The sequence below is a fragment of the Pecten maximus genome, chromosome 15 (assembly GCF_902652985.1).
Source record: "Pecten maximus chromosome 15, xPecMax1.1, whole genome shotgun sequence".
Lineage (NCBI taxonomy): Eukaryota > Metazoa > Mollusca > Bivalvia > Pectinida > Pectinidae > Pecten > Pecten maximus.
Window position 1 is genome coordinate 26,128,320 of NC_047029.1, and position 23,688 is coordinate 26,152,007.

The 23,688-nt window shown below is 35.4% G+C and overlaps 1 protein-coding gene across 1 annotated transcript; it reads left to right on the forward strand.

The window, feature by feature from the left end:
* Window positions 1-52: 52 nt before the first annotated feature.
* LOC117343344 (E3 ubiquitin-protein ligase TRIM23-like) lies at window positions 53-12,567 on the forward strand. Its single transcript, XM_033905685.1, has 9 exons — window positions 53-1,111; window positions 1,491-1,601; window positions 3,227-3,351; window positions 3,921-4,080; window positions 5,429-5,560; window positions 7,628-7,783; window positions 8,155-8,265; window positions 11,256-11,380; window positions 11,989-12,567. Exons 1-9 carry the CDS (start codon window positions 967-969, stop codon window positions 12,148-12,150), a joined length of 1,227 nt encoding a protein of 408 aa, XP_033761576.1. The 5' UTR covers window positions 53-966; the 3' UTR covers window positions 12,151-12,567.
* Window positions 12,568-23,688: the final 11,121 nt, after the last annotated feature.

The following is a 23,688-nucleotide window of genomic DNA, read 5'->3' on the forward strand; positions in this document are numbered from 1 at the left end:
TACTCATGGTTGCAATATGTAATGAACATTCATGAATTAATCAAGAACTGATTCAAAAATGAATATATAGGCATTTCATCACTTAATTTCATGAAAGTTCATCATAAACTGTAACATCACTCATTTCAAATCTTAAAATTGATTCACAGTGATGTGCCCCACTACTAAAAATCAGGACTTAAGTCAATCCAGACCTGTAGCAGTGGGGGGAAACACGTGACCTGTAACAGATATGGAGATACTGAAAGTCGAAAGCATCAAACTTACCGCGAGCTGGCACATTCCCCCGCCATTATCCGACTTTTAGTGTTCCCATATCTGTTACAGGTCACGTGTTTCCCCCCACTGTGTAGGTACAGATCGACTAGAGGACTGGCAATAATTCCAGTTCCAATGGTTCAGAATCATGTGGACCCATATATACTTCTAAATTCTTTGAAAAGAATGTTTATGTTTAATGATTCATTGATTCTCATTATACATATGTGGTATGTTTAGTTAAATGGCAACTATGGGAAATGCAACAGTTATTTGAATATATGGATGGTGATTGGTTTCATGAATAATTCGTATCAAAGGACTCGAGAATAATTATGAATGTTAACAAATATGTAAATTATTCATAAAAGTTCATGAAGTTTATTTGAGATATTTGATAAAAATGATGAATATTTCCCCATGAAGCTCATGAATACCATATCTCAGGGTAGCCAAAATTTCCTCTGGCCCTGACATTAGATATGGTGCCAGAGGAAACTTTACTAATCTCTGGGGTACCTAGTAGTATCCTTACCACATCATATTTTATTTTTATTTTATTATTTTTCCATATTTTGTAATTTAATTGAAACCACAAACTTGAATAAAAGTTTTGATTACCATCAAGGTCCTTAAACTTCTTTTCTTATTTTTTTAAGATAGTAACCGACACCAGCATCACCTGTGATCACAGAATAAGTAGTAGTCATGGGTGCGTTTGCATCTCTGTTCAAAGGACTATTTGGTAAAAAGGAGATGAGGATATTAATGGTTGGGTTGGATGCTGCTGGTAAAACAACAATTCTGTACAAATTAAAGCTCGGAGAAATTGTTACAACCATCCCAACTATAGGTAAGTCTTTCTGAGAATTTTTTTCTCTTTTTTTTTTGGTCATCTCATCTGACTAGAAGGGTAATTTTTGTCACATTTCAAACTTCTTTACTCTTACCAGTAAGATTCAGATCTAACTTACCTTAGATGATCCTGAGTTGGTCCTGATCAAGTGTTGTTATTTTTAAGAGGGTCTGAAATGACCAACAGTACCACTATAAAAGCTATTTAGTACATGTATGTAAACTACAATAATACAAGGGTCTTAAGAGTCGGATGCCCGTTAAGTCACTTTGGCCATCTTTTTTTTTTATGCTAGCGTCTGCAAATTAAACTCATTACACGGACAAACATTGGCCGGCAAAACAAATTATGCAAAATTCTTGTCATTAAATTGCAGGTTTCAATGTCGAGACTGTAGAATACAAAAACATTAGTTTTACTGTGTGGGATGTTGGTGGTCAGGACAAGATCAGACCTCTGTGGAGACATTACTTCCAAAACACACAAGGTAAGATACAAAACATCACGCACACAAGGTAAGATTCAAAACATTATACACAAAAGGTAAAATACAAAACATCATGCACACAAGGTAAGATTCAAAACATTGTATCAATAAAAGAAAATGAATACAATTTATCAGATAGCCTTGATAGGTGTAAGTAAAAAATAAGGAGATGGAAAGCATTTTTAACGTCAGCATGCATTTGGCACCTGCCGTTATAGTCGTGGTTGGTATTTTTTATTAGTCACACTTTTGTTTCCGGCTAACAACTTCTCTTTTCTGTAATACAAATGATATACATCCGCAGCATCATATAGTTCCTATTTCAACAGCAATTATTGACACGATTTAACCGGTGGTTCCCGTGTTTACTGTAATTATTTGAAATGAAATATCAATGTTTGGTGTTTTAGACTACTTTAGATTATAAATATATAAATATTTCCCTCATCAGTATATGCAATTTTGTTGGCGTTGGATTACGTAGTTCTGTCTCAATCCTCCCTTGAAAACGAAAGTTAAAAAAAAATCAGTTTGATCGTCGTAGAAATTAACATGCGTCCACAGAAACTATCCACATGTCTTAGACCCATGTTCATCCTGAGTTCATGTGTACGGACATTTCATATAAGCCTAAAACCAACCGTGTTTACGTAGCAAAATGTTTACAATTCTATAAAAAGCCTTGCAGCCAAACATTCCCGTAACTTCAGCTGTCACCTGACTAATCACGTGATCATCACCTATTTGCCGAAATGTCGCTTATGTCTAATGTAACTAAACCAGCGACCGTTCGTAGTACAGCCTCCCAAAACACACATACGCACTCATCACACGCATACATTTCGCACGCACGGGAAGCCGTCCTTAAATGACCTTAGATGTTAATAGGACGTTAAACAAAATAAACCAAACCAAACCAAACCGTTCGTAGTTTGATATTTATTGTATGTCGCTAGTATAACACGCAAGAAATATCAACAGTAATTGAAGGCAAAATTGTAACAAGCTACATTGCCGTTTTTCATGAGGATTTGATTAGATAAAATTATCATTTGTTAATTTGAAAAGAATCTAACGATTACGATCCGTGACTGATGTACTGGCGTCTTGTTTGTCAAAACTGTAGGCCTATATATGTCTCATCGGACAACGTGATCGACAGCGCGACCGCATGTTTTTTATCGGGGGTAAAATATTTGCATTTTCGATGTTACTAGAAGTCATAAAATAGATGTTTGCTAGGCCTAATTAACATCTTATCAATTAAAAAAAACTTAGGCTGTGTACATCTTGGATTTTATCTCTACAAGTAGTTGTACATGTAACCGATTTGGCCTTCAGTTGATTTTTTTCAAAGGTTGCAAGCAGCTTTACTGATTAAGAAGTATATCAATATATATATAATCTTCCACTAACATTAAAGAAATAGGTCGGGGAAAGAACTATACTCATCTTTTAGAAAGTTTTCAGTAGATAATAGCTGTCTGGCTATAAAATCCAATTGAAAATTTCTTATTTTATGATCTCAGACCCTGACGTTTTTCAGTGCCTTTGGCCCTTTGATTACCTAGGTTTCATACATTCATTCACATTAGTTATAACAAAATGTACTGTTTTGTCATCAGGATTGATATTTGTGGTGGATAGCAATGACAGAGAGCGTGTAGGAGAGGCCAGAGAAGAGCTGATGAGGATGTTAAATGAAGATGAGCTAAGGGATGCAGTGTTATTGGTGTTTGCAAACAAACAGGTAAGTGCCAGCATAGGTATCATTTGATATCAACGGTGAAATCCACTATGATTCACTAGATAATAAAAAAAATCATAATTAGAGCGTAGGCGAGGCTGTGATGTTAAATTATATCAACTGTCTCGTCACCCAATTTAAAAATATGTACCTGGTAGCCTTTTCTCCTTGAAGAATTGTAGTCCTGGCAAAATAGAAAGACTATACAAGAAATACTAATTACACGTGTCGGGTAATATCCTTAATACAAGCCTTGGATTCCTAACAAAAAGAAAAAGAAAGGAAAGAAAATAAATCCTGTTTATCGAGATTTTAGGGTACTGTGGACATTGTGATAGAGCAAGACCAGAAACATGTCAATTATCTAATCAACGAATGCATGTTGTATTTTGTTTTTATGGACACGAATGAGATCTAGATATTTGCTACTGTAGATTTTTCACAAAGTGCTGAAAATAATATCACTAATATTTTTTTTGTTTTCTGGCATCAGTATCAAAACTTCTGTACACAGATAGGGGCATTCTGTACTGTAACATTTCAAATCTCTATTAATATTTCTTCTGTGACAGGATCTGCCGAATGCCATGAATGCAGCAGAGATCACTGATAAACTTGGACTCCACAGCCTGAGAAACAGAAACTGGTACATTCAAGCAACATGCGCCACAAGCGGTGACGGTCTATACGAGGGACTTGATTGGGTATCCAATCAACTTAAGGGTCGGAAATGATAAGTTGGCAGGTATGTGTAATACTATTTTACTGAAATGTGTTATACTATTGGAGAAATGTTTGTCTCAGAAGACTTTCTGCAGGGGGTGAAAATTCTCATTATTTCTTAAGTCATTTTTTTTTCAGGAAAAAGAGAGCATCTTAATAAATTGGAATACCTGCTTGTTACACTTTCAATTTTTATTAATGTAAGAAAGTAAAATGAATCATATTAAGAAATAATCCAGTTATAAAATGAATGCTAGTACATGTATTTGGCTCTGATGCCCAATTATTAATGGTTTAAGTTTACAAAAATGTTCTGTATTTGTTAAGTTACCTGTTAAGATAAACATCACATTAACTTCAAATGACAGGAAATCTTCTTTTTTTAATTTTATTTTACAAGGGATGCTTGTTTATTTACTATTTTGTATTATTGAACATGACTTTCTATCATGTGTACATATTTTTGAAATCCTGTCATTACTGTTGTGTTGCAGAGAGAGGTGGTGTAGTAATCAGAGATAATCCAATCCAATCAACTTAAGAATCAGAAATGATAAGTTGGCAGGGATGTGTAATACTATTGGAGAAGTGTTTGTCTTGGAAGACTTTCTGCAGGGGTAGACAATTCTCACTATTTCTTAAGTCATGTATTGTGTCGAGAGAAGGACATAACACCAGATGTAATGTTGAACTGTTAAATGTCAAATCAAATGTAGTTCTTCCTTTTCGCATATTTTAATTATTTTTTGGTGAACAAAAGTGAAATAAATTTATCGTTTTAAGAAATCATCCAATTGTAAAATACTTTCATTTGGTTCTATTGTCTAATTATCAAAGGTTTATAAACGAGCTGTATTTATTCAAGTCACCTGTTAAAAATGGCATGTATACATTCAAATGAGAGATATTGAACGAATTAGATGTTATGATATATTTTTGCGTTGGCATGTAGTACAGAGATAGTTTAGCTTCGGAAATCTCACAAGAGAGACTTGTATGTACACTGTTATGGCCATAACCTTTTTTTTTTAAATCCTGTCATTGCCATTGTGTAACTGAAAGAGGTGGGGGTAGATATCCAAGATAATAGGTACGAATCTTATTTGTAAGGAAAGTGTTGACAAAAATATTCATGAAATCTTGTTTCCAAAAATATGTGTTATCTAAAAAAAATTCTTAAAACCACGCCAATATCAGATTTAAAAAAATCATTCCCTGTTGCTACAGGTTTCAGAATATATATTGTATCCTACCTGTCTGGTGCCATAAAAATTAGCACCAGGCACTGTTTAACCGTCATTAATTAGCATACAATGTATTAACCACAATAATCAATTGAAAGTTTTGTCTGCTACAGCAGTCACAGGTTTGTTGGTGGGTTTCAAATCAAGTTTGAACCGAGCTGCAGACAATTGGGGCCAACAGGCAGACCAGTTCTTCAGTTTTGTTCGCTATCAGGCCACCGCTCCATCAATATTCCTTAACTTGAGTAAATCCCTTAACTTAAATTTTTCCATAGAAAAAGGAACTTTAATTAAATTTTGTAATGCTTTCCAGTGACAATATTTCTTAAGTTAAGGCACGTGTGATCTATACATTTTTTCCTCTTTATACTGTTCTTACTGGTTCTGATTGAAGAACACTAACATAAGATCGCTGTACATGTTTACAATATATGTATGTCATAATGATGTTATTTCTTTATATAAACAAAATTGATGGTTTCCGTTGTTCGGTTTGGTCTGACCAAATTTCGAGTTATTTCTAAGATCGCCATTTCCATAACCATTTAGGTTTTATTATATCGTAGATGTGATATCATTAGCAAAAGGAAAAAATGCAACTTTGGTAGAATTTGATACTAACACTACAATTCCGCTTTCTAAACTCCAAGCTCATCTTCGGAAAGATGAGGCTCATTCCATGATATAAGGCGGACCCATTTGATCAGTCTAACCATATAATGGAGAGCACTCCAACTAGGCGAGAATGACTGCTATGATATATATAATTATTATTAACGAATTACTGTCCATGCTCGGAAACAGCTGGCAAGTGTTTACTCACTTAGACTGCCTTATGAATTTCGAATAGAAAAACAACTGCTATAACCCCAGGCATCACCTGAAATGGTCGTGTGGTGGGGAGGTGGCGGTAATATTTTTTTCGCAAAACTTCTATCTTCACCGAAAAAACTGCTGAAGAGAATGACCAATCACGTGACTGGACTGACCAATCACGTACTTGCTATCAAGCTGACCAATCACTATGTATCCTCTGCTATTACTGCTAACTATCTCACTACTATACATACATGATACAAGGATCGTAGATATTAGCAACAGATCGTCTTAGTTCATAAACAGCATTTATGTATAACACATACATTTATATATAATCAGCCTAATGTGAAAACAAAATAGAGGGGCACAATTTGTTCCAATTGTTTGTTGAAAGGTCTGGTCACTAAACTCAACAAAGATATTGTCTCTCAGAAGTGCATTCATTCTCACAAAAGTAGTGTAGTGCAGTGCTATCAATTGTGGGCATCCGATGATGTCAATACTCGTGAATGAAATGTTTCATGAACATTATTCAATCCTGATAGCAAGATTTTCATTTTGAAATCATCTTAGTTCATTAATGTTCAATAACTTTAATATTCATACCAATATATTATAGTTTATGAATGTTTTAGAAATATTCATGAACTTAAAGCTATCATGAATAATCATGATTACATTATTTAATGAACATTCATGAATTTTGAAAAAGAGACCTTTTCAGTTCATGAACATTCATGAGTTAATCAGGAACTAATTCAAAAATATATAGGCATTTCATCACTTAATTTCATGAAAGTTCATCAAAAACTGTAACACTGGATGTTTAACGATGCCCTCGTAGTCCTCCCATTGCATCTTGCTTACAAATTGAACCATCACTCATTTCAAATTTTAAAATTGATTCACAGTGATGTGCCCCCACTACTTCTCAAAATCAGGACTTAAGTCAATCCAGACCTGTAGGTACAGATCGGCTAGAGGACTGGCAATAATTCCAGCTCCAATGGTTCAGAATCATGTGAACACATATATACTCCTTCTAAATTCTTAGAAAAGAATGTTTATGTTTAATAATTCATTAATTCTCATTATGCATAGGTGGTATGTTTAGTTAAATGGGAATTATGGGAATTGCAACAGTTATTGTTCATGAACAGTTTATTAGAGATATTTGATGGAAAATGATGAATATTTCCCCATAATCATTCATGAAGCTCGTGAATACCATATCTCAGGGTAGCCAAAGTTTCCTCTGGCCCTGGCACCAGACATGATGTCAGGGCCAAAGGAAACCTGGCTTATCTCTGGGGTACCTAGTAGTATCTTTACCACATCATATTTTATTTTTATTTTATTATTTTTCCATATTTGGTAATTTAATTGAAACCACAAACTTAAATAAAAGTCTTGAATACCATCAAGGTCCTTAGACTTTTCTTCTTTTTTCCCCAGATAATAACCGACACCAGCATCACCTGTGTTCACAGAATAAGTAGTAGTCATGGGTGCATTTGCATCTCTGTTCAAAGGACTTTTTGGCAAACAGGAGATGAGGATATTAATGGTTGGGTTGGATGCTGCTGGTAAAACAACAATTCTGTACAAATTGAAGCTTGGAGAAATTGTTACAACCATCCCAACTATAGGTAAGTCTTTCTGAGAATTTTGTTTCTTTTTAGGTCATCTCATCTGACTAGAAGGGTAATTTTTGTCACATTTCAAACTTTTTTACTCTTACCAGTATGATTCAGCTCTAACGTACCTTAGATGATCCTGAGTTGGTCCTGATCAAGTGTTGTTATTTTTTAAGAGGGTCTGAAATGACCAACAGTACCACTATAATGGCTATTTAGTACATATATGTAAACTACAATAATACAAGGGTCTTTAGAGTCGGATGCCCGTTAAGGCACTTTGGCCTCTTGTTTTTTATGCTAGTCACTGCAAATTAAACTCATTACACGGATTGGCCGGCAAAACAAATTAATCATGCAAAATTCTTGTCATTAAATTGCAGGTTTCAATGTCGAGACTGTAGAATACAAAAACATTAGTTTTACTGTGTGGGATGTTGGTGGTCAGGACAAGATCAGACCTCTGTGGAGACATTACTTCCAAAACACACAAGGTAAGATACAAAACATCGAACACATAAGGTAAGATACAAAACATCATACACACAAGATAAGATACAAAACATAAACACAAGGTAAGATACAAAACATCATACACACAAGATAAGATACAAAACATGATACACACAAGGTAAGATACAAAACATCATACACACAAGGTAAGATACAAAACATCGTACACACAGGTAAGATACAAAATATTGTACACACAAGATAAGGTACAAAACATTGTACACACAAGATAAGATACAAACCATTGTCCACACAAGGTAAGTTTTACTTGAAACAAGCACAAGATTAAAAATTATATTTATATCCCTTGCTGAGGTGAACTAGAAGATTTTGCTGTTGTCAAAGTATTAGAAAAGTTATTTTCAATGGGATATTTTATGTTAAATAATTACAATTGTTGTCTCTAATATTATATTCATTACACTAAAATAACATCAATTTCACATTTTCTATAAACAGAATTTCACAATTACTGATAACAGAATTTCACAATTACTAAAAACAGAATTTCACAATTACCAAAAACAGATTTTGACTGTTGTGGTCTTCATCATCATTCTTGCAATTTACTGACAGATGATAATATGACTGGCCTTTTGAAATTTGTTTATGTCGACAAAGATCGAGATAAATGTCGCTAAATTAAAATTTCATAAAATCTGAAGTTGTAAAGCAATTTCGTAATTGAGTGGCTTATTTTAGCAGTGTTAAATGCAATTCGATAGATATAACAATTGTGCAAAATTACAAATATTGTGGCTGATAGCCAATTGTAGGTGATAGCCAATTGTTGAGCAGTGGTTGACTTTTTGAGTTTAAATTAACCATGCGCTAGGAAATTCACCGGTGCGGTGAAAAGCTCCGTTTGAACAATTGCATGAACTGACACACATAACTTACATGGTAGGTACAGGTGTTAATTCTTACACTTGTCTTTAATACTAAAATTTCCATTTTCAAAATTGTGTTATAAACATTCAAAATATGAAGGTGACAAGCACAAATTACCTGTTAGGTTAGAGCCTAAAATCTAACATTACTCTCAATAAAATTTCCATTTTCAAAATTGTGTTACGTTCAAAGCATAATACAAATAATAAAAAAAATGAACACAATTTAACAGGTAGTCCTGATAGGTGTAAGTAAAACATAACAAGGTGGAAAGCATTTTTAACGTCAGCATGCATTTGGCACCTGCCGTTATAGTCATGGTGGGTAAATTTTGTTAGCCACACTTTTGTTTCCGGCTAACAACTTCTCTTTTCTGTAATACAAATGATATACATCTGCAGCCTAATAAAGTTCCTATTTCAACAGCAATTATTGATACGATTTAACTTATGGTTCCCATGTTTACTGCAATTATTTAAAATGAAGTATGAATGTTTGATGTTCTAGACTACTTTAGATTATAAATATATAAACATTTCCCGCATCAGTATATGCAATTTTGTTGACATAGGATTACGTATCCTGCCTTGAAAACGAAAGTAAAAAAATGCAGTTTAATCGTCGTGGAAATTTGCATGCGTCCACAGAAACTATCCACATGTCTTAGACCCATGTTCATCCTGAGTTCATGTGTACGGACATTTCATATACGCCTAAAACCAACCGTGTTTACGTAGTAAAATGTTTACAATTCTATAAATAGCCTTGCATCCAAACATTCTCGTAACTATAGCTGTCACCTGACTAATCACGTGATCATCATTTATCGGCGTAAATGGCGGTTATGTCTAATGTAACTAAACCAGCGACCGTTCGTAGTTTCATATTTATTGTATGTCGCTAGTATGATTCGCAAGAAATATCAACAGTAATTGAAGGCAAGTTGTAACAAGCTACATTGCCGTTTTTCATGAGGATTTGATTAGATAAGATTATCATTTGGTTAATTTGAAAAGAATCTAACGATTACGATCCGTGACTGATGTACTGGCGTCTTGTTTGTCAAAACTGTAGGCCTCTATATGTCTCATCGGACAACGTGATCGACAGCGCGACCGCATGCTTTTTATCGGGGGTAAAATATTTGCATTTTCGATGTGACTAGAGGTCATAAAATAGATGTTTGCTAGGCCTAATTAACATCTTATCAATTAAAAAAACTTAGGCTGTGTACAACTTGGATTTTATCTCTACAAGTAGTTGTACATGTAACCGATTTGGCCTTCAGTTGATTTTTTTTCAAAGGTTGCAAGCAGCTTTACTGATTAAGAAGTATTGTAACGGTTTTCGCCCCTGGCTAAACCCTTTTTGTAGAGCACGATTGTTGTTTAGATTTGCTTGACAAGCCCCCAGGAAATTATATGGTATTTCCAAACCTCTATCCTAAACTATACCAGATCCAGCAATCAAAGAAAACTATAAAGCGCAAGATAAGTTTACGCACACCTTTATGGTTACCGTTTATTAAAGAGAATAAAACAATACAAGTAATCATACAATATTCTCCAAACTCTCTCTATTATTGACTCTCTCAGTAGATAGTAACGGTATTTACAGTAATAGATAATAATAGATGTACAATGACAGTTATAGAGCTGTGTCCTGAACTCCAGAGATTGGAACTATCCAATTAATTAGAGAACTGGACAAGTCTATTTACCCTTACATATATACATGGTGTACATCTTGGATTTTATCTCTACAAGTAGTTGTACATGTAACCGATTTGGCCTTCAGTTGATTTTTTTCAAAGGTTGCAAGAAGCTTTACTGATTAAGAAGTATATCAATATATAATCTTCCACAAACATTAAAGAAATAGGTCAGGGAAAGAACTAGACTCATCTTTTAGAAAGTTTTCAGCAGATAGTAGCTGTCTGTCTATAAAATCCAATTTAAAATTTCTTATTTTATGACCTCAGACCCTGACGTTTTTTAGTGCCTTTGGCCCTTTGATTACCTAGAAGGTTTCATACATTCATTCACATTAGTTATAACGAAATGTACTGTTTTGTCATCAGGATTGATATTTGTGGTGGATAGCAATGACAGAGAGCGTGCAGGAGAGGCCAGAGAAGAGCTGAATAGGATGTTAAATGAAGATGAGCTAAGGGATGCAGTGTTATTGGTGTTCGCAAACAAACAGGTAAGTGCCAGTCTAGGTATCATTTGATATCAACGGTGAATTATACTATGATCCTCTCGTTGATAATCAAAGCGTAGGCGAGGCTGTGATGTTAAATTATATCAACTGTCTCATCATCCAATATAAAAATATGTACCTGGTAGCCTTTTCTCCTTGAAGAATTGTAGTCCTGGCAAAATAGAAAGACTATGCAGGAAATATTAATTACACGTGTCGGGTAATATCCTAAATACAAGCCTGTGATTCCTAGCAAAAAGAAAAAGAAAGGAAAGAAAATAAATCCTGTTTATCGAGATTTTAGGGTACTGTGGACGTTGTGATAGAGCAAGATCAGAAACATGTCAATTATCTAATCAACGAATGCATGTTTTATTTTGTTTTTATGGACACGAATGAGATATTTGCTACTGTAGATTTTTTACAAAGTGCTGAAAGTAATTTCACTTATATTTTTTTTGTTTGATTGCCCGCAAATTTTTAAACAAAAATCAAATGTGTTTTTGTTTACATAATAAAATGTCTTGCATCAGTGTCAAAACCTCTGTACACAGATGGGGCATTCTATACTGTAACATTTCAAATCCCTATTAATATTTCTTCTGTGACAGGATCTGCCGAATGCCATGAATGCAGCAGAGATCACTGATAAACTTGGACTCCAAAGCCTGAGAAACAGAAACTGGTACATTCAAGCAACATGCGCCACAAGCGGTGACGGTCTATATGAGGGACTTGATTGGTTATCCGCTCAACTTAAGGGTCGGAAATGATAAGTTGGCAGGGATGTGTAATACTATTTTACTGAAATGTGTTATACTATTGGAGAAATGTTTGTCTCAGAAGACTTTCTGCAGGGGGTGAAAATTCTCATTATTTCTTAAGTCATTTTTTTTTCAGGAAAAAAAGAGAATCTTAATAAATTGGAATACCTGCTTGTTACACTTTGAATTTTTATTAATGTAAGAAAGTAAAATGAATCATATTAAGAAATAATCCAGTTATAAAATGAATGCTAGTACATGTATTTGGCTCTGATGCCCAATTATTAATGGTTTAAGTTTACAAAAATGTTCTGTATTTGTTAAGTTACCTGTTAAGATAAACATCACATTAACTTCAAATGACAGGAAATCTTTTTTTTTTAAATTTTACAAGGGATGCTTGTTTATTTACTATTTTGTATTATTGAACATGACTTTCTATCATGTGTACATATTTTTGAAATCCTGTCATTACTGTTGTGTTGCAGAGAGAGGTGGTGTAGTAATCAGAGATAATCCAATCCAATCAACTTAAGAATCAGAAATGATAAGTTGGCAGGGATGTGTAATACTATTGGAGAAGTGTTTGTCTTGGAAGACTTTCTGCAGGGGTAGACAATTCTCACTATTTCTTAAGTTATGTATTGTGTCGAGAGAAGGACATAACACCAGATGTAATGTTGAACTGTTAAATGTCAAATCAAATGTAGTTCTTCCTTTTCGCATATTTTAATTATTTTTTGGTGAACAAAAGTGAAATAAATTTATCGTTTTAAGAAATCATCCAATTGTAAAATACTTTCCTTTGGTTCTATTGTCTAATTATCAAAGGTTTATAAACGAGCTGTATTTATTCAAGTCACCTGTTAAAAATGGCATGTATACATTCAAATGAGAGATATTGAACGAATTAGATGTTATGATATATTTTTGCGTTGGCATGTAGTACAGAGATAGTTTAGCTTCGGAAATCTCACAAGAGAGACTTGTATGTACACTGTTATGGCCATAACCTTTTTTTTTAAATCCTGTCATTGCCATTGTGTAACTGAAAGAGGTGGGGGTAGATATCCAAGATAATAGGTACGAATCTTATTTGTAAGGAAAGTGTTGACAGAAATATTCATGAAATCTTGTTTCCAAAAATATGTGTTATCTAAAAAAAATTCTTAAAACCACGCCAATATCAGATTTAAAAAAAATCATTCCCTGTTGCTACAGGTTTCAGAATATATATTGTATCCTACCTGTCTGGTGCCATAAAAATTAGCACCAGTGACTGCTTAACAGTCATTAATTAGCATACAATGTATTAACCACAATAATCAATTGAAAGTTTTGTCTGCTACAGCAGTCACAGGTTTGTTGGTGGGTTTCAAATCAAGTTTGAACCGAGCTGCAGACAATTGGGGCCAACAGGCAGACCAGTTCTTCAGTTTTGTTCGCTATCAGGCCACCGCTCCATCAATATTCCTTAACTTGAGTAAATCCCTTAACTTAACTTTTTCCATAGAAAAAGGAACTTTAATTAAATTTTGTATTGCTTTCCAGTGACAATATTTCTTAGGTTAAGGCACATGTGATCTATACATTTTTTCCTCTTGATACTGTTCTTACTGGTTCTGATTGAAGAACACTAACATAAGATCGCTGTACATGTTTACAATATATGTATGTCATAATGATGTTATTTCTTTATTTAAACAAAATTGATGGTTTCCGTTGTTCGGTTTGGTCTGACCAAATTTCGAGTTATTTCTAAGATCGCCATTTCCATAACCATTTAGGTTTTATCATATCGTAGATGTGATATCATTAACAAAAGGAAAAAATGCAACTTTGGTAGAATTTGATACTAACACTACAATTCCGCTTTCTAAACTCCAAGCTCATCTTCGGAAAGATGAGGCTCATTCCATGATATAAGGCGGACCCATTTGATCAGTCTAACCATATAATGGAGAGCACTCCAACTAGGCGAGAATGACTGCTATGATATATATAATTATTATATCATAGCTAGTGTGAGTGCTTTGAAAAAGAATGGTCATGCAGGATTTATTACATTGATATTGTATTTGCACGTTGTTGAAATTTGATTTTCGTGTATATTGTATCTGGATTTTATTTTGGTCATATCGGAAATTGTCTTCTTAATAATAGTCTTTGTATGTGCTTCTAACTTGCATTAAGCAGAATATGTATGTGCTTCTAAATTGCATTGAGGTGAATTTAAATTTATCTTTTGTATAAAGGAAAGGTAGGCGAATTAAAAGTCAATTGTTGGTGTAGTAAATCTTTAACAATTCAATTTTTGTATTTTTGTCAATAGTGTTTTGTTTCCTTACGTAAATGACCTTGACCTTTCAAGTTCAGGAAAATTTGATTTCCAGATTTCCACACTTTTGAACGAAACAAATATAATGTAAGATTATATAACTGTACCGATTATTTGATAAATGTTGAATTTATTACTAACTTGATAGCTCACCGGTTACGAGTAACCGTGAGCTAATGCTGTACCCCTGGCGTCCGCGTCGGCGTCCCACCCCACTTTAAAGTTTTTAGGAAGCTTAAAAGTCCAAAAGTATATACCTCACACCCTTCTTATTTGATTTATGCATTCATTAGAAGTCTAGGAGTGATGTAATAGCAAAATCATGCAGAACAAAATCGATTTTTTTCGCATTTTACCATTTTGTCGTTATCCACTTTTGTGAGAATTTCACCTGCTGTCCAAATTATATGACTCATAAGAGAATACATTTGCGATATAGGTCACCTGAGAATCGGAGAGTCTCCTGTGTCTATTCTGGTCGACTTTTCTCAAAGATACAAACCTTGCTCAATTTGCAAAGGTCACAGAAGTGAGATATGTTTAATGTAAGTTTGAAGGAGCAAACCAACCCCATATCTATAAACAAATATAAGAACCCATGCATGAGCTTGTATTTTCTCTTCCTAAAGCACGTTTTTCTTCCGAAAATATCACTCCTTAGACCTAACTTAAAAAGAAGAGTTTTCCATTATCCTGTTGGGTGGTCGGAAGATTGGTACCTGCTGCTCCCATTCTCCCAGATGATGGTAGGAGGCGACTAAATTTCCTTTATCTTATTTCTAAGCAACTTTCAGTTCCTAACACCTTTCTTGACATTGCCTCACTTTTTTGCCTTTAGTTGAGCTCTTGCGTTGTGGGAGAGGGATGACTGGTTTTCACCGATTCATTACGTGACGAATTTTAAAGTAATTAATTATTTTACCCATAATTCAAATTAAATCTCACTGCGCAATCTGAGCGACTTCCGTCGTGCACACCACAAGTCAACAGACAAAACACTACACCTCACAAGTCAACCTTGGCCGTTCGTCCGTCTGTCAACAAAAACCCCGTGAACACGATAACTTGGAGTAAATGTCAACCAAGTTTAATGAAACTTTGAATGTAGCCATATATCGACAATATCTCAGACGAGTTCGAAATGGAAATTATTCGATAGTAACTTACCGGTACATGTTTATATTTTTAACGCACCAGGTCCGAAGGGGAAATCTTTTTAAAACGCTACTAGTCCTGAACAACTAAATGGATTTTGTGGCGGTGTTGAACGTTGCATAACTGATGGATGTGACACCCTTAGGAATGAATTACAGAAAAACAGTTCAAATCGTACATAATTACCTGTTTTATCCCCGTGTATTCCGAACTATTTTTCTGTGCAAATTATTACGCTTGCTTCCTGCTTTGTGCGTGAGGGGAGGTAACTCGTATACACTCTAGTCGCATCGAGCTCTTGGGTTGATAAGTGACCTTCGTCCGTCGAATATTGTTTTTAGTGTCGGATTTTCCAATTTGAAATCGATAAGTGAAAACTCCGATTGTGTTTACATTTGATATTTAAAATGAAAGTAAAATACTTCTGATTTGTTCGTCATTTCCAAGAAATACGCCACACAAATATATGGCCAAGCTATTTTCCGCAACAGCGATTCCGATAGCAATAAAGAGGTTGTATGTTTTAAATCAGTCGATAGTGAAATGCTTGTACAAAGTATATAACATGAACATATGATTCAACAAGTCATCGGAACAGATAAGGTAGGCCCATTTATCGGGAGCAAATTAAATTTCCGATACGAATTTCTTCTAACGAAAGTTGCCAAATATCTAATCATGATACAGATCAGTTAATACACGGGGAGAGAGAAATAAACCCAATAAATTGAGTAAAATTTTAAAACTTTAGGAACCAAAATGTACTTGGAGAGTAATGCACAGGAATCTTATATGTAGGGAATCGCGATGTTGTTTATCAAGAAACATGACGGACATCATGGATTAATCGATCTAAGAATTCAACTTAATTATAGTATGCCAATTCAAGTGAGGTTTAAAAACGTAGTTCTTCACCGTTCATCAAAATTTTAACGCAACCACAGCCTTTTTAAAATAAACATTTTTTTTTTAAATGGCATAGGATAATCATCAGTAAAACATTCAGGAATGCAATTAAAAAAAGAAAAATCCAAAAATGTCTTCTTATTTCCTGTCATTTCATATTAATATACCACTTGCTTTTCTCCTGTATTTCATTCCCTCGTGCACAGCACCTATGGGTGGCCTTGACACTTTGATTACTGAAATATCCAGGTGAACGATGCAGGCCCTGTGTGCCTCTTGTCAGTATAATGTGACGGACGCGGTATCCTGCTGGGTGTCTTCGGCAGTATGTTTCAGTGAGGTACCCCTATCAAGTCGGCATCCGTTCCGCGCTATCACAAGCAGACGGAACATTAACATACCACAGCCTCTCAAAACACATGCACTCACACACAAGGGATGTGGTTCTTAAGTGACCAGAGATGTTGATAGGACGTCTGTACAGTTACCATGGCATGTAGAACTTACATAAGACCATGACAATGCGATGTATGTAGCTACAATAACAAATATAGCACTGGACGACGGACGGATGATTTCTGACACAGTACACATACCACTGATATCATATTTTTTTTTTATTTCTCCTTTTTTATGCAAGCGCCTGTGGACAAAGCAGGTCACCTAATGGGACGTGTTAACGTCAATTGTCGGTTACTGGTTCCGACCTTACAGAAACATTTTAAGGCAGCACCTTTTAAAGTCTCAAGTCTCCCGTGAACTATTGCGGTTGCCTTTTGTCCGGCGTCGTCTGGCGTCCGTCTTACGATCACCTTTTTACCGGCGTCGTCTGACGTCCGTCGTACGGTCCCCTTTTTGTCCGGCGTTGTCTGGCGTCGTCTTACGATCCCCTTTTGTCCGGCGTCGTCTGGCGTCCGTCATAATCTTAAAACGACATCTTAATAACGAAGACCCCCAGGGTCATGATATTGGTCCAGTGGCATGCTGGAATGGAGGACTACCAGGTAGGTTCTATGTTCGAATGACCATAGTATACTGTCATGGTCACAGGGTTGATGTGTTAATGCATCATCTTACACTGTACATATCAGAACTCAGTTGAGCCTATTATTATTAGTCCCTGTCTCTAGAATAATGTTGAGCTTGATCATGTTTTTAGCCAGTCCCTTTTTATAAATCCCTGTATCTAGAATGGTAAAATTGAGCTTTATCATGTTTTTAGCCAGCCCCTTTTTATAGATCCCTGTCTCTAGAATGGTTAAATTGAGCTTGCTCATTTTGGCATTCATAATATGTCTGATTTTAGTGAACCAGCGTTTCAAATTAAAGGGAGATATTCTAGTAATCGAATACAGAAGGATGGTGGTCAGTCTATTTATGTATGTTTTAAAATTATCAAATAAGTTATGCCGTCCTATCCTACTGTATTATTTTGTTCGGCGGCATTTGGATTTTTCTGCTTTCACTTCTGGACTTCAACACTTCTGGCCCCTAGCATCAAACAGCGAGTCCTTAAAGGACGAAACAGCAGTCTGATGCAGTTTGATATTAATGATTCGGCATTGTAGGTCACATGACACGAAATCTGATATCGCCTTTTGTCCGTCGTTGTCCGTCATGCGCCCGTTCGTCTGTCCGTAAATTATTTACGTTTTCGTCCCATTCAATGAAATTTGGCAGAAACCCTTCATGGACAAAAGGTCAACCAAAATTGTGAATTCTACCATGTTTGCTATGCAACGCCAGTTTTGATTGGTTTAAAACCATGTATTATTTTCCAATAACCCACGCTCGTGCCAATAATACACGGTCGTGAGTCACGGCTGTTACAATTTTATACATCTAATATTTACCCGTTTTATCAGAGGTTACTATAGCCGAGTGGGCTAATGGTAAGTCTTTCATTATATTTTGATCACGACGCGAGTTCGAATCCTACGGAGGCCCCCTTCCCCCTTTTTTTCTGCTTTTTTTTAAATTTTCAAAATCAATGCCATATGATTGATTCTTTTGATCGTAGTACTGTATTGCCTGTATATTTCATCAACAAATAATGCAATACTCAAGAAATAAATTACAAGGTTTTCTCGGGGTTTCTTTGCTGTTTTTCTATTAGAAAGAGGTCGATCTCAGAACTAAACTGTACATGGTAGAATAGAAATAATCAACTTTGACTCGTGTATTGTTGCAGGATATACAACTCGGACTCGGATATTTTGCCATTTTAATTAATAACTCAGGCCTGCGGCCTTCGTTATTAATTTAATTGCAAAATATCCTCGTCCTCGTTGTATATCCTGCAACAATACACGAATCATCGTTAATTATTTCTTAATTATATTATCACTGCCCCCAGGGGCCTGAGGAAGGGGGGAAATAATGGGTCAATTTGACTTTAAAAATTCTTCTCAAGGCCCAAATAAGGTAGAATCGAATACTCTTCATAGATAGAATGGTCATAAGATGCTTTACCCAAATTGTGAATTTCCTGATCCTGTGAACTCATGGTCGTTACTATAGTTTATATAAGGTAACCACATTTTAGCATCATTTGTTGGATTGTCATCGGAAATAATTCAGACCTGTTTAGAATTATCAGCGTGCGATGGCATTATGATGGTATGCACATATTGGCCCTCACTGACCCCCAGGGGTGATGGGCGGGAGAAAAATGGTCTAAATTTACTGAACTTCTGAAGACTTATTTACGGTAGAACAAACAGAGATATGAGGGTCTCAAGTTACTTTACAAAACTTGTGAATTACATTACCCTGGGGCTGATGACGCACGTTTGATTTACCTCTGGAAAAGGGATTAAGTGTTGGAGATCCGAAGATATAGATTTGAATTTCCTGTCGTAGTTGTACAGAGAGAAATATAGATACTAGTTAGTTTATATAGATCTCTGATTCAGTTTATAAGGATTTTACTGTACTATACCGTACCTTATTTTCCGTCTTCTTTGTATGAGTTACTCCCCTTGCATCGTTACAAGCAAGTAAATCCGTCTCCTTTCATGTGAGAAAAAGAAGGGAGGAGGGTAGATGGTGAAGGGGTGTGTGTTTCTAATGTCAAATAAGTAAATAGATATATAAATAAACGAATGAATGAATCAAAATAAATAAATATTTCGGCGATTAGAGTGATGTATAACGACAGGAAAAAAACTCTATTCAGCTACGTTTAGTGTACGTAAAGACTATGGAACTAACAAATTAGTCAAATAGATTTGGCTACACTTTATTACATAATAATAGAATCCTTTGGAGGTGCCGACTTTTTAATGTATACTGTGTAAACTAGTGATGTGTACATTGTATGTATTCAAAAGACCTATAAACAAGAAATATCTTTAAAAAAGATAAACGGCACAGTTTTAATGCTGGTGGTTATAATGTGAAACTGCTGGTGAAATAAATTAACAAACTAATGCGTTTCAGCACGGATAACAAAATTGTATCAGATTGAATAATTTTTTATGATAATAAGACTGCATTTGAATCAGGAATTATGTTATTAATATGTCATTTGAAAAGATACATAGACTTTTTCAGCTTGCATTCAATCTTAACTTAGGTTCGTTTTTAACTGCATACCTGCATTCTGCATTTACCGCTACATTGACCAATCACATACTTCATCTTGACCAGTAACGCCACCTGTCGCGTCATATCCGGGTCCAAAGTGTAAACACTTAAGTTAATACAAAGTTATCTGGACCATGTGTTTTTAATGAGAGATTTCGATTGCAACATAGTCCTATAATTTCTATATCAAACCCTGTAAATTCGCTGTTAGTTACGATACAAACCAGCCTGTTGTGTTTCTGATAACCCATTTTCTCGGTTACATGGGAAGAGGACCCCAGCAGTCGCTGTTGGTGACTCTGGGGAGAAAAGATGATAGGCATTATGGGAGTAATTACATAATAATGATAACAGCCGTCTTCATTGACACGGGGGACATTTTTATCTTGTGTTCTACATAGATAATTAAGAGTCTAAAGGAAGTGTAAGCCTCCAGAGGTGGCCAAACCCCGACCAAACCGAGTCACGTGTTCTTTTTTTGTAAAATGCAATACATCGAAACATCACATATGCTGGATTTATAACAACAGTTTGTTTTTGTCATGCTTTGTGTAAGAGTTCTATTTCCGGTTCCGGTAGATGTAAAGGTTGAATGAAAAGGTTGCTCATTCGGATCATCCTCGGCTTGGCTGTACATGTGTATTAAAAAAAAACGAGAAGTTCCGGATGCAGTATGCTTTCATATCAGAATCTCGCCTTTCCCGTCAAGAGCCGGAATCTTGTCAAAGTTTAAACAACGTGACAAAACAAAATGTTTTTATGATCAATTGATTGTAACTAATATTAAATCGCAATAGCTCGATCCATACCCTCAAGGTTTCCATCCTCACGTAGCCATATATAACTGTTAATATTTCGTTGAGTAATACAATACCAAACCAAACCGAAACCGTCTAGGGTCGGAACCGTGGCTCGGATCATCAATCCGATCATCCGAGCCTTGAAGCCAATCGGAAAACCGTTCGGGACTTTACGTCATACATTCGGGAACACTAAAAGCCGAAGATGTAACGGAAAGGCCCGAGTAGTTTTCCAGGGTGTTGCGATTGAGTTCCAGTGTTCTCTATTGACCTCTAATACAAACGAGTTTCATTATTTTACTGCAACTGGAAGTTTCGTATCATGGATAGACTGGCTACCAGACCCTAAGTTTGTTTTTTTGTTTTTTGTTTGTTTTTTGTTTATAATTGCCAAGCTAAATTATAATACTAGATTATCTGCCCCTAGCTTGTAACTTAGGGTCTCTAGAATCAGACATATCCATGGGACCAACATCATGGAGCTTAATTTTATTGATAATTTTAATATAGTAGAGCCAGTCTTAACATATCATTCTTCTCTACAACAAATCTCCACTATTACGATAGGAGTACCATTCCAGTATACCAAGGTTTCCGGTCATGAATCCTGTTATATACCCAGTGACAATTTACGTCGCCTTTAAACATCATAGGATTTCATGTACGAACAAGAAATATCTTTAAAAAAGATAAACGGCATAGTTTTAATGCTGGTGGTTATAATGAAAAACTGCTGGTGAACTAAATCAACGAACTAATGCGTTTCAGCACGGATAACAAAATTATATCATTTTGAATCATTTTTGGTGATAATAAGACTGCATTTGAATCAGGAATAAAATTTTATCAATGTGTCATTTGAAAAGATACATCCACTTATTCAGCTTGTATTCAATCTTATCTTTATTTCGGTTTTAAACTGCATATATTCATTTTGCATTTACCGCTACATTGACCAATCACATACTTCATCTTGACCAGTAACGCCACCTGTCGCGTCATATCCGGGACCAAAAGGATACTATACTGCTTTGCCGGAAAAAAATTGTTCCATCTTCCTTAATTATTCCATGCATATATGATAATGTTAATATTACTGATACTTCTAAAAGGCTGTTTAACACCGTATACTATCTACCGAATGATGACCAAGGATTTATAACTGGATTCCGTCCGTCATTCGTCCCTCCTTCCGGATCTGCAATTTCGTTGTTTGAGAATTGACTATTTAAACAAATGTTAACTGAAAGCATTCTGTTCATTTAAGCATTGAACGGCTTTCAGTTGGCATTTATAGTCAATATGAATGCCAACTGAAAGCCGCTCAATGCTTATATTTACCATCTGCGATTTTGTATTTGTCGTGCGATTTTTTTTTTTAATTTTCAAATTCAAATTTCAGTTGGCAGTTCATAGGCTGGTGAACTCGCAACTGAATTGGTAGGGTTATATAGTGGCAGTGCCATACAATGGTAAATATATATACATAATGAATATGTTTATAAATACTTTGACATTTTCCGTGTTCTAAGCCCAGTGTCTTTATTTTCTACCTATTGTTTTTTTCAGTTTTCTGAAATCAAAATTAAGTCGCCTAGTTTCAGAGAAAAGTTAATCGTGTTATTGCTTTATGCAAACTATGAGAACTTTGCTCAAGTTATTTCACGTATGGTGGGGTTTATTCGAGGGAGGGGGACAGGGGGCGATCGATTCAAGTAGATACACAGACGAGTTGTTTTAGCAGTTGAGATACGAAACAGTGTCTGTGTGTAATTTGACAAACTCTGCTTGACAGGTTGTGTACACCGACTTTATTTCACTCAATCATCTGGTGATTTCGGCTTGACATATGTGGCATTCTCGGTCATATATTACACTGAAAAGGCGAAGTAGTTGTCCCAGATGACGTCACAAGATAATTTTATTGAATTAAGCGTCTATGTTAAAGGACTCCTACAAACATATACATATCGACAGTCGAGTCTGGAGGTAAAACCGCATCTATCACCTCTCAGACAGACGGGTGCCTTCGTGGTCTTAAATCGTCCGCTACTACACTTGAAGGAAAAGAAAATATCGAAATTGTATGGAAACGTAAAGGAGACAATTTAAAACGGGATCAATTACCTCCTTTTAATACATTATATACCTGCCATCTTCTGCCATCTTCCATTATCAATTCAGATACAATTGTATAGGGATTCAGTGGTGTTTTTATTGCGTTTACGGTGGTATGAATGCAATAGGATACAGACATATTCTATACGTGGTCGCTAAGATAATATAGTTCCAATTAATCTACGTAAAGACACCAGTATTGTTTACAATTGTTTTTGTTTAATACATTTTACGTTTTCAATTCATTAATATATTCACAGTCCACAATTTCCGTCTCGCATTAACTATGGTTGACAAGTACAGCGGGTATTGACACATATATAGTAGTGACGTGGTCGATTGTTCTATAGGAACTGTACGCTTCAGTCAAGTTAAATAATCACTCATTTCTGCAATCTTCAGTTTAGTTTTTTGACAAAACATTCACTTGGCATGATCTTTTTGTACAGAGATCATCGGTTAACAGGAGGAAACGCTAAGATAACGTTGATCAGTCCTTTGAAAATGGCGCAGTCTAGTTGACGTTCCGGTAACGTCACCAAGAGACGACGTCATGTTTATGGTACCGATTCCCGCGCTTATTAATTCGCTGAGGCTTTTTTCACTCCTTTATGCTAATTTTAACGCAGTCATGCAGAGTTT

What these genes read in the sequence shown, in the direction of transcription:
- LOC117343344 (XM_033905685.1), top strand. Translation starts at nt 967, where the DNA reads ATGGGTGCGTTTGCATCTCTGTTCAAAGGACTATTTGGTAAAAAGGAG. An exon ending in TCAACTTAAGGGTCGGAAAT is followed by an intron (nt 4,081 to 5,428) that starts GATAAGTTGGCA and finishes TGTCTGCTACAG; the next exon opens with CAGTCACAGGTTTGTTGGTG. An exon ending in TACAACCATCCCAACTATAG is followed by an intron (nt 7,784 to 8,154) that starts GTAAGTCTTTCT and finishes ATTAAATTGCAG; the next exon opens with GTTTCAATGTCGAGACTGTA.